This window comes from Amphiura filiformis, chromosome 4 (genome assembly GCF_039555335.1).
Source record: "Amphiura filiformis chromosome 4, Afil_fr2py, whole genome shotgun sequence".
Classification (NCBI taxonomy): Eukaryota; Metazoa; Echinodermata; class Ophiuroidea; order Amphilepidida; family Amphiuridae; genus Amphiura; species Amphiura filiformis.
This window is the reverse complement of record NC_092631.1, coordinates 25010191-25021977: the sequence shown is the minus strand read 5'-3', so window position 1 is coordinate 25021977 and position 11787 is coordinate 25010191. Positions and strand designations below refer to the sequence as shown.

General features: G+C 35.8%; 1 protein-coding gene across 2 annotated transcripts; it reads right to left on the bottom strand.

The window, feature by feature from the left end:
- Positions 1–6523: 6523 nt before the first annotated feature.
- LOC140149752 (uncharacterized) lies at positions 6524–11404 on the bottom strand. 2 transcript variants are annotated; one of them, XM_072171805.1, is made up of 4 exons: positions 11269–11404; positions 9126–9718; positions 8498–8620; positions 6524–7855 (listed from the first exon to the last, which is right to left on the bottom strand). In XM_072171805.1, the coding sequence occupies exons 1-4, from the start codon at positions 11310–11312 to the stop codon at positions 7749–7751; spliced, it is 867 nt and encodes a 288-aa protein (XP_072027906.1). In that variant the 5' UTR covers positions 11313–11404; the 3' UTR covers positions 6524–7748. The 2 variants fall into 2 exon arrangements, with proteins under 2 accessions (XP_072027906.1, XP_072027907.1); XM_072171806.1 differs by having other exon boundaries at positions 11282–11404.
- Positions 11405–11787: the final 383 nt, after the last annotated feature.

The following is an 11787-nucleotide window of genomic DNA, read 5'->3' as shown; positions in this document are numbered from 1 at the left end:
TACGGGGGGGGGTAGACTTAAGATTTCACTAATAGGCCATATAATTCAACACTTATAATTCAGACATTGTGGCCATGTTCTTCTTTGTTTTTGTGTGTCTGCCTGGTTACTTGTCCCTCTTGACTGTAAATTGCTGAAAGCCTAAGTCTTGGTGAATTTTTAACATGGTAATCACAATGCTATCTTCAGTAGATAGCAGATGTCACAGACACAGTGATTCTGCTTGAAAAAAATTTTAACCAGCTTCTTGCTCAAATTATGCTAAAAATAAGTTAATTAGATTAAAATAGTCTGAAATTAAGGATAATCAGAAACATGTTGCATCATTCAGATTTCACACCACCAAATAGTATATATGGTTGTGCGCCCTTGAATTTCACTTCTCAGAAAAACCCATTGATTGTGAATTTAAGCATTAAAATGAGCAGAAATTTGCATAATTTTTGCCAAATTTGGATTGGTCATGATTAGTAATATTAATTCCTGCAAGTGTACCACAGATGGGAGAGATCGAATAACTTTTAATGATTTTAAGCAGCCTTTTCTTTACAGAAACACCGGCATGGTTTTGCCTGAAAAATAGGAAATTCCCAGACATCGTAGACTTTGAGGGCCAGTCGTAAAAAATAATGACGGTCAACCTATATTTTTTCCCAGCCAGAGGGATCAGGCAAGGGCTGATTTCAACCATCATAGCTGTCGCTTAAAACTGAGTCGCTCCTGTGAAGAAAAAAAGACGTTTTCTTAAGGCAAATTTAGCACATATCTCTAGGGGACTCTGATTTGGTGGTGTGAGATCTGAATGGAGCTGTGTGTGTGAGTCTCAACTTTTGATTGAGCAAGTTAGCCCTGTGCCTAATTCGTGTTTGAATTCACCGAAGAAGTGCATTGACTGAATTTATGTAATTAAAGGCTAAAATTGAAGAGAACTGCAACATTTGCTACTAATATACCAGTGCTAAGGTGAGTTTATGACCCAAAATGTGTGTTTGAGTGAAAGATTCCATTTCGTAGAGTGACTTTGGTCCATGCAATTTAATCATAATATTTTGTAAGCTTACATCATCAATGGCATGCAATGACTCAGTGCCAGATAGAGAAGACATTGCAGTATGGTGCTAGGGTACTGGTGAACTCATGAAATAGGCGCCTGGATCAGGTAAGCTTACGGTTTGTGTGTTGGTCAGGGGGGTAGGCTAAGCTTATGATTCCACTACTGGTAACCCAGGTAATGTTTACAATCATGATGGTATGCAATGACTCAGTGCCAGATGTAGAAGACATCAGTATATGGTGGCACGTGGGCTAGGGCACTGGTTGGAGCTCATAAAATGTGTCCATGGATCAGGTAAGCTTACGGGGGGTAGACTTAAGATTTCACTAATAGGCCATATAATTCAACACTTATAATTCAGACATTGTGGCCATGTTCTTCTTTGTTTTTGTGTGTCTGCCTGGTTACTTGTCCCTCTTGACTGTAAATTGCTGAAAGCCTAAGTCTTGGTGAATTTTTAACATGGTAATCACAATGCTATCTTCAGTAGATAGCAGATGTCACAGACACAGTGATTCTGCTTGAAAATTTTTTTTAACCAGCTTCTTGCTCAAATTATGCTAAAAATAAGTTAATTAGATTAAAATAGTCTGAAATTAAGGATAATCAGAAACATGTTGCATCATTCAGATTTCACACCACCAAATAGTATATATGGTTGTGCGCCCTGAATTTAAGCATTAAAATGAGCAGAAATTTGCATAATTTTTGCCAAATTTGGATTGGTCATGATTAGTAATATTAATTCCTGCAAGTGTACCACAGATGGGAGAGATCGAATAACTTTTAATGATTTTAAGCAGCCTTTTCTTTACAGAAACACCGGCATGGTTTTGCCTGAAAAATAGGAAATTCCCAGACATCGTAGACTTTGAGGGCCAGTCGTAAAAAATAATGACGGTCAACCTATATTTTTTCCCAGCCAGAGGGATCAGGCAAGGGCTGATTTCAACCATCATAGCTGTCGCTTAAAACTGAGTCGCTCCTGTGAAGAAAAAATGACGTTTTCTTAAGGCAAATTTAGCACATATCTCTATGGGACTCTGATTTGGTGGTGTGAGATCATAATATTGAGTTAAACATGCATGCTTTAAATCTTTAATCGTGATTTTGCTGGGAGATAGGATTGTAGTGATAGCGTGTACACATGCATAGAGAAAATTGGAAGACTGTATTTAGAATGTTCTCAGTTTAATTCACTTGAAAGTTTAAATACGACTTATGCTCTTAACAGATAAACTATTATATTTTGGAATTATCTGAGTATCTTGTAACTTGCACAGATTACAGAAGCACACATTTCCTAGCCTTTCAAAGCCTTTGCAGAACGAAGTTGGATTGTTACCATGCTTATGCAAATTTGATATGTTTTTTTAATGCAAAAAATTAATTAAAATTCCAAATATTCTACGTGCAATTTGCTTGATAAACATCAAACTTTGTGTTTGAGCTAAAATAGCATAAAATAATCTGTGCAAGGATTTTATATGTAAAGGATATAAAAGTCTTCAGTGGACTTCACTAAACAGTGATCTTTGCAGGACATAAAGACCACTAATTATGTATTACACGGGTTTCAATGGGAAAATGCCTAATTTCGGGTGGAATTTTCTCATATTCAGAACTCTCACAGTTCAATGCCACTAATATCAGGTGAAACTATATGATTTAGATGCCAAATGATCAAAAATTCAACATAGGTTGACCTGAGACTTTTTTTGTTTTAACGCACTGAACCGTAAACACCTTAAAATGACAGTGCGCCCTCGAAGCTGATAGTTACAATATGATAGGGCGAATATTTACTAAAAACCGAAGCCGTGCGTATGAATTTTGGTACTATTACAACAAAAATGTCATATAATGAGAGAAAATGTACCATTTTGAAGCATCAAACTCTAAAAAGTACTTTGTTGGCTATATAACTTGATCAATTTCAGCGATTTTAATGCAGTCTGTCCGAATGCCATGAAAACAAATAGTTCCTCGTCGTATTTCAATGTATCGCCCAGGCCTATTAGTGGTCTTTAACCACAAGTGTATCAAGATGTACAACAGAACTTTACAATCAACAACAAGAAGAAGGCTGCTAGCTAAGTAACATTACTAAACATAGTGTTTTTGATTGATTCTGACTGATTATATGTATATATGTTCACTCACAAGATTATCGTTAAATCATACTTTACTTTTGATTAAAAGATTCAGATATTGTTAACTTAATCAAACAGTGTATTTTGTTGCGCATTCTAAAGTATATTGTTATGAGTCATTTAGAACTTGTAACAATATACCCCCATTGAACAACAATCTTAACTACCTAGCCAAATCCTTACCAATGGCAACCAAGAGCTGGCCCAAGACAAATATATTTTTTCATCAGAAATGGGTGAACTCAGTGGTGTGCGCAAATGGGGGGGGGGCAGGGGGAACAGGACCCCACTTTTGTTGGTCATTCGGGGGATTCGTCAAAAACATCAAAATTTGCCCCTAATCAGACTCTATTCGGGGGAACTGAACAACCTGCCCCCCCCCCCCCATTTTCAATGTGAACTGCACCAAAAAATTGATATTTTCAGTCATGTGAAATAGTCCTCCACAATGTAATTATATTTGAAATGGGTCAACATATGTTCCTCTTGTGTATCCAGACTCCATTGGAGCAAGAATGTGTAAAATCATTTCATTGTGAAAAATTAACTGTGCAAAAATGATCACTAAAGCAGTATTCAGACTTTTTATTGTACGTAAAATATTGTATGTAACATATCTATGTTGTTTAATCTATAGCCATTCTATTTCCAGTAATGTTTAAGTTCTAACGAATGTTTGATGACGTAAAATCGATAATATATTTCTGCTAGATATTATATGTAACATATTATCGATTTTTCGTCTTCAAAACATTTGTTAGAACTTAAACATTACTGGAAATAGAATGGCAATAGATTAAATAACGTAGATATGTTACATAGAATATTGTACGTCTAATACTCGGAGTCTGTGGAGCGCTTTATACAGAATCAATTATTATTAAGTGTGCTGAGGCCACATGCATGGATTTGGCAAGCATAGTGTTACATCAGCAACATTTTGGGTCATCTGTAAATGTATATCCTAATCATGATTGTGAAGTATAGTATAACAGCTTACAAAAGTACATTACACGTGCAATTACCCCCTTCACTTCGTTTTAATTAAAAGACATTGAATTTGTATCACTTTATTTTATCATTACATGTGCACATTAGATACAGGGAAGGCAGGGATGTAATATTATTAGGAAGTAATGGGGCATCTACAGAATGCTTTGGAATCTGAATTGGTGTGCATTGATGTAAGTTTGTCGTAAGTGGAGCAGGTCTATCATGGCAACCAACTTTTTCAGTAATTTGGGAGGTTTTTCTTGATAATGTGACCATATTTTGATGCATAAAGAGGCCTATATTTTGAGGAACACTGACTAATTTGAGGAATTGTTTTTGTTGTTGTTGGTTTTCTACAGTTTTCATTCTATAGGCTTTTTATATTTGAATTCACAACTCTAGGGAAGTCCAAAAGACCCAGAAGTTTTGTGTGCACATTCACTCCAAAAAGGGTTGTTACTCTATTATAAAAGGGTTATTACTGAAAAGTGTTTACTCAAAAGTATTGTTTTTCTAATAAAAACCTTTTGAAGAAATAACAAAAACAAAACAAAATCTGAAGGAATATTTTCAATTATTTTTAATCTACATTTCCCAAATATGAATTCATGTGCACCAAAATGCTCCATCTGCAGATTATCCTACCAACATGAATCAAAATGTTATTGCACATAATGCTACCAAGTGATATTCAAGATGTCTTAATCATTAATTGTGCTATAGATTCTTTAACATGTTTAATATCTATGACCAAAATAACATGGCAATTACTAAGGGAAACCTGCATCAGTGATGAGCATTTGTTCTTCTTTTGCCTTATTTTCTGGCCTTGGTATCAGTGGCGGCGCCAGGAAATTTTTTTCGGGGGGAATTAGGGGGGCAAAGTGAATTTCAGGGGGGGCAAAATCAACAAAGTTTGCGCAAAATTACCGTAAAAAGTGGAAATTCTCGTAATTTTGGGTTTTTTCTGGGGGGGCAACAGGGGGGGCAAGAGTTCTGACTGGGGCATTTTCCCCATGCCCCCCCTTGGCGCCGCCACTGCTTGGTATGGTAGCTGGTAGAAATAGAAAAGGAGAAAACTTTGTAAGGGGAGAATGGAATCCAAGTAAATAGTGACCAAAGGAAATTGTAAGAAGGTATGACAGTGTTTTTAAACACTTCATCTAATAGAAAAAGAAAATTCCAACCTGAATTAAATTTACTTAAAAGTAATGGCTTCAAGATTGATAATTGACTATGCTGAGATTTCAGATTGTGATAAGTTGAACATTGGTGTTGATTTTTCTTCAGTTTAATATTAGATTGTCAAAAATGTGATTCAAGCTGTATTGCCCCTCATCTCTGTTCATGGTTTTGCCCTACTTTATAATGATGATCGCCTCCTTAATTAATGCACCTCTTATATTTATTACTCTCTTTTTTATTGGACTAGTTGAATGTGGATGAATTTTATTGAATTAGTTGTATGAATTTTACAATAAGAATCTATCATGAAAATAGTCCTGATGGATAACTAGCTTGTCTATTTTAGGTCTATTTAAGTTACAAAGATACATAAGACACTGTGTTGCATATCAATGAAAACAACTATTTTTATTCCAGTTCTACAATTGATAAAACACTATACAAAGTATAAGATTCTCCCCCCCCCCATTTCCCCACAATCAATGTTGGGGAGACTGAAGAACCTGATGGCAAGAGTGCTTTCATCAACATTGAACTGGTGAGAGGGATTGCGAGTTACATTTACTATACCAGAGTGTGCCAACATTACTTTCCTTGATTGTAGAAGCTCAAAGATATAAAGTACAGTCAATGCAATAAATGAGGTAGCAGTTCATGAATCATGACCTCACTGCCACTGCGAGCAGGGTTTTCTTTAAGCATTTTGCTGAAGGGGTATTTTCAAATTTTTTTTACCCTTTCAATTGTGAATTTTTCCTCTGAAGGAGTCAAAAATATTGTCCAAGGGGTATTTTTATAATATTATTATCTTCCCCCAATATTTTGCCAGGGGGATGGTCCATATAATCATCCCCCAATGTTGACGACTGTATGTGGAGCTATGTGGGTTTCTGACCCAATTAACCTCATATTTGGCCATTTCAGCCCCAAAAGTGTAAATTTTTGCGCGCTTTGCGCGAATTTATTCCACTTTTGCACCTTATTTCAACAGTTTAGCTTCAAAATGACAAATTTTTTTTTTCCATAAACTTATTCTTTCTCAAAAAGGTGCTGGATTCACTATAGTTCAAGACATTTATTTCAACCCCCCCCCCCCAGTCAAAAAGAAATCTACGCCACTGTTTGGACCTGTGGCGGATCTAGAGCAGTCAGAAGGGGTGGGGGCAATTTTAGAAGAAAATAATAATATTTAAAAATGCCCCCTGAGAAGTAAGAAAATTTGCAAAATGAAGACCTAATTGAAGCACTATATTACTGTGTAAAATTTAAGTTTGAACAGTTGAAATGACAGTCCATAAAGCCTTTCGTTGTCACGTTTTCCCCATTAGACCTATACATTGTGTTAAACATAGGGCCTAAATTGGCAAATATCGAAAGCAGAAGCGAAAATGGCCGCTTGTTTATCCACTACGCATGGGGTGTCTGAGGGGGAAAATTTTGTAAAATTAAAGTCCAATTGAAGACATATTTGGTGCATCATTTAAACAGAAAAAACGACCCGAACCCAATTTGCAAGATTTCAAACTGACACTATACAATTTTAGAGACTCGCAATCACTAAAACATACATGGATTGATGCTGACAAAATGTGACGGGCCCTACATATCGGGAGTATGTCCTAAATGCCAAAAGCTTAGAATAAATGCACAATATCGGGTGTTTCTCTATTCAAATCTTGCAATATCTGAATGCGTACGTTTTCAAGATTTTGTACGCATTGGACTTTGGGACTATGGATTTGAAGGAGTCAGAAAAGTGTCTGAACGCGTAAATACGCGTGTTTTGTGCGTTAAAGAAAACCCTGACTGCGAGGGTTGATTTCAAAAATCAAAGTTACCATAATGACTACAAGGATGTTTTCTTTAATTTGTGATATCAGTGACAGCAAAGTACCTATTGAAGTTACATTACCCAGTGGTATTGTGTAATTGTCTAATGGTGTTGGGTAATTATTTTATCACATTACTGGGTAATTTTGTCCATTTGTTGGGTGATATATTGCCTTTACACAATGATATTGGGTAGTATCCAAGTGGTATTGGGTAATTATGTCACTAGACAATTAATTAACATCGTTGTGGTCATGGTTACCTTGAGTTTGAAATCGACCCTCACATGATTCATGAACATCTGATGCACTGACTGTATATTCATTTTAGTTGCATGGTATCAATGCAAAAAGCTTATTGAGTTCTAGTTTGACAAAGAACTCTACAAATTACAAGATTCTGTTGCATATTTGAAAAAGCTTTTCTTAGTTTAGTCCTAGAAATGACACAATGTTACAACAATATAATCTGTTGCATACTGTGACTAGTATACAGCAGTTTCAGCAGCCAAATGGCCATAGAATCCATTTATTTTAAAACTTTTTTGTCATTTGCCCGCCCCTACTGATAGCCAGATGGTCACTAGCCACAAAAAGTGCTCCCAAAGAATTAATCCGATGCTTCAACTTCCACACCAAACCTGAAATGTGAAGAAATAACCATACATACATTAGAATTTGTATGAATTTTTAATTTTAAGAGTGGGACCTTCTTTACTGAAATTACACACAATATCTGACAAAAGTTACTCATTATAAAGGATTTGTTGTGCCATGAGTGACCTTATGATATTTTCTTTCTTTGGCGGGAGTTTTGGATACAATTATCGTGGTGTGAGGTTCATTTCAAATGCTGGTAGGGATTGATCTGGGAGTGCTATAGAGAAGATGATTTATTTTTTATTACTTTGCTGCAGTGTGTGTTTATGTCCAGAGTATACAAAGTTGTAACCCATGCAGCAATTAATGTATACTCCATCCACTTAACTCTTTTCACTTGCAGCCACTTAAGAGGATGGACTTATACTATAGACCGTATCGAATAAACTCAAGCGGAACGGTATAACAATTGAAATGGCAGCCATGTTGATTCTAAGTTTAAGTGACAGAGGGACAGGTGTCTAGTTCGATTCCAAAACCATTCATACCTATCACATATTTTATTGTATTATCATGCAAATTGTCCTGTGGTACATTATGGTGGACAGAATTTTATTTAAATGAGAACGAGTGACGAAGTATTCGATAGGGTCTATATGATATTATTATGCACCTTCTGTTACCTTGTTTCTCAGTGTTTGTTTTTGAATCCTTTACAGTGCTGATAGCCTGGGTTGGTTCCTTGTCTTCTGAAGTCATTGGAAAAATGTCTGCTACATATATCTTAGACTTCACAGCAACTTTTGCTGAAATATGAGGAAAAAACCCTTTTTTACTATTCTATTACATGCCTTTTTGCTTGAAGTGAGAATTCATTTTAATGACCAATTTGCCCAAAATTTAATTCAATATTAACATTCAAGTTTCAGCACTTTTTAATATCTGATTTATCATAATAAATTAGCCTTCATCTCTGACAACGAATAGAAGTAAGTATTACATATTGATGTGAATGATGCTTCACACCTAGACAACTGCCCTATTCTGTCCTTGCCCAGGCATATAAATGGAACAACTTTTGATGTATGTAAGTTGGTTAATAAGGAAATTTGTAAGCGGATTAGTGTAACTCCACGTTTTTGAATGTGGAAATACACGTTTGAATTAGTGAATGTTCCCATGCAGGAATTGAAGCGGACTGGATAATTTCTGCATGGAGGAAATTTATTCATGCAAATGGGTGTAATAGAATACCTCATGTGGTATTACACTGAATCTGTTCCAAGAATGTGTTGCCAAATTCATTCTTACCTTCTTTATTCTGGAAATATGTATTCTCAAGTTTCTTTTTACTTATGTCTACATATTTGACCATCTGAATCATCTTCATCTGAACAACATCATCGATTTGAACCACAGGTCTTTTTGCTGGAATCACTGTTCTGATTAACTGTAAACATCTTGGATTTTCACAGTCTTCAAACTCATAGACTACTCCCATATATGCATATAGGAACTCATCACGGCATAATGCTAATCCAGGGAATGCAATGGATCTTAGATTTTGACGATCTGCAGACCTTAGCGTCGTATGCAAAGCAGTTCTAAATTTTGCGGTACTGTCATCCGGCCGAACCTCTACGTGGAATAGCCTTTTGTTTTGCCCTATGTTCCCTGCAGACGTACATACGACACCTCGATTCACATACAGTCCGCCTCTGGCTTTTTCTTGGGTATATTCTTTTCGGACAGTGTGCCCGGCCGCATCCAATAATCCATCAAGGTCATCAGCATCAGGGTAGATAAATCTCACCAAAGACTCAGTGTCTGCATTAGTAATATCACCTTCTTGTATTTGTATGCGAACATGACGTCCAAATGCATTCATTATTGGATTCGTTTGTCTGTAAAGAATATGAGAAAAATATGAGATAAGTGCAATTCTCAAACCACAAAGCTGGACCTTAGTACTTTGTTACTACTTTTTTGTTTGTTTAGTAAATAAGTAAGTAACACAGGGAATTGGAGGTGTACATCGTGGCTGTAATTTGCCAAATGCAAATGCACATTCTGTAACCACCAGAGAACAAGGCGACCACAGTATTCCTGGCCATAATACGAGGGCTGATCAATAAGTTCCCGCAACTAAGCTGTGTATCTCCGCTCATGCATGACTTGGATGACTGTTACTTACGCTAAATTCAAGTTTGCACTTTTGTCTTTCAAAACGAATATGTATTAGCGATGCTGAATGCTTGATTACGTAATGGCATTAGCATAAACACAATAGCGTATGGGCACTGCCTGATTTATGGTGAAAAGTAGTCAAGAAAATCTCGCGCCAAATTGAAGTATTGTTACATAATTCCAAATATCTCGAGAATAAAAGTATGGAATCTGGCCCGGTTTTTGCAGCTTTATAGACCGATAACATAGGCATGATGGTGGACTCTTTTTAGACATATACCATTTTTATTAATTTTTGATGAAATTTTACGTTTTTCATACATTTTTGGTACATTCAATCATGCATACCATCAACGCATATTTCCATTTTTGTTGCAACAAGTTCTTTTGTCCTGACTCTGATCTCTAATACCATACCAATAACCATATTTGGTTTTGTTTTATTTTGGAGATAATTTGGATTCTTTCTTCTGCCGTGTGGGCTCTTTTTCGCGATTTTCACACCATTTTTGCTTGTTGTTATAGGCCTATTTTTGGTAAAGTTCAAAGACGATCCCTTTCCTCATCTGCTGATGGATACATTTCTTCTTTCACAGTTATCAATTGAATATACTCAGATTACCTCATACCAAGAATAAGGCTTGTAAAAGGCTTTGGTCCTTACTTCTGCTTCTTTTTTTACACATTCCTGAACGTCAATTCAAATTTCCCGCCAATGTTGACAATTGTCAGTGTACATATAGCAATGACTTTATGCAAATGAGATTATGTAATTAAAGGTACTCTGATACTAATTGTTGTGCGTTTTGAAAGACAAAGGTACAAACTTTATTGATGGTTGCGGGATATTATTGACCAACCCTCGTATAATTGGGGTTTTTTAGTGCAAAGGGGAGGCAGAGGTGCATTTTTCTCCCAAATAGCTCCAAATTCCCCCCACCCATTACCCCCAATCAGAACTGAAAAAGGCCCTGAAAATGTCACTATATTAGATTATTACCCTGCATTTAATACAGCACAGTAAATAATGAACCAATGACGGTGAGGGGATTAAGAATAATAATTAGTGGCACAATGCCTCCAATACATGGATGGCTCCATTGATGCACATTGACACACACATAATCGGTAAATGAGATAATGATGCCAATATTGTAATAATTGTCATAAGTAAATTGTATGTATGTGATATTCATTCATACAAATTTTACTATAAATTACAAAATATTAACATAAAATGTGAGTTTGCATTTTAGCAAAAACTTACCCCGGGAACTTACCCTGCTGAAAACGGACAAATTTACTCGTCATGTATTAGGTGAATTTTCCTCATAGGTAAATTGTCGATTGCTGTATACCTGTGATATAGTTTCCGAACATATTTGACCTTGATCTATGCCTATTATCGGGCTATTCAAGTTGAAATTCCATGAAACCTTTGTTCTTGGTAAAAAAGGACCTTTTCAAAACAGCCCTGAATGTATGTCATGCTACAGTAAACCAGAGATATGAGTGAACATAGCAGATAAGGGTTGCTACAGACTTTTCAGTGGATGTTGAATATTCAATGTAATATGTCTACATAATATTTAATCTATTCCCATTTTATTTCCAGTAATGTTTAACTTCATTTATCGATACTATTAATAACTTATAAATTTTATGTTATTTCATCAAACATTTTTTAGAAATTAAACATTGCTGGAAATTGAATGGGAATAGATAATGACGACATGTTATATCAAATATTCTTTGTCAAATACTCTGTGTCTGTATGGCCCTTAAG

Coding starts and splice junctions, on each gene's coding strand:
- LOC140149752 (XM_072171805.1), bottom strand. CDS start 11,312: ATGACGAGTAAATTTGTCCGTTTTCAGCAGGGTAAGTTCCCGGG. Junction 9,719..11,268: donor CAGCAGGGTAAGTTCCCGGG/GTAAGTTTTTGC, acceptor TATTCTTTACAG/ACAAACGAATCCAATAATGA. Junction 8,621..9,125: donor ATATTTCCAGAATAAAGAAG/GTAAGAATGAAT, acceptor CTCATATTTCAG/CAAAAGTTGCTGTGAAGTCT.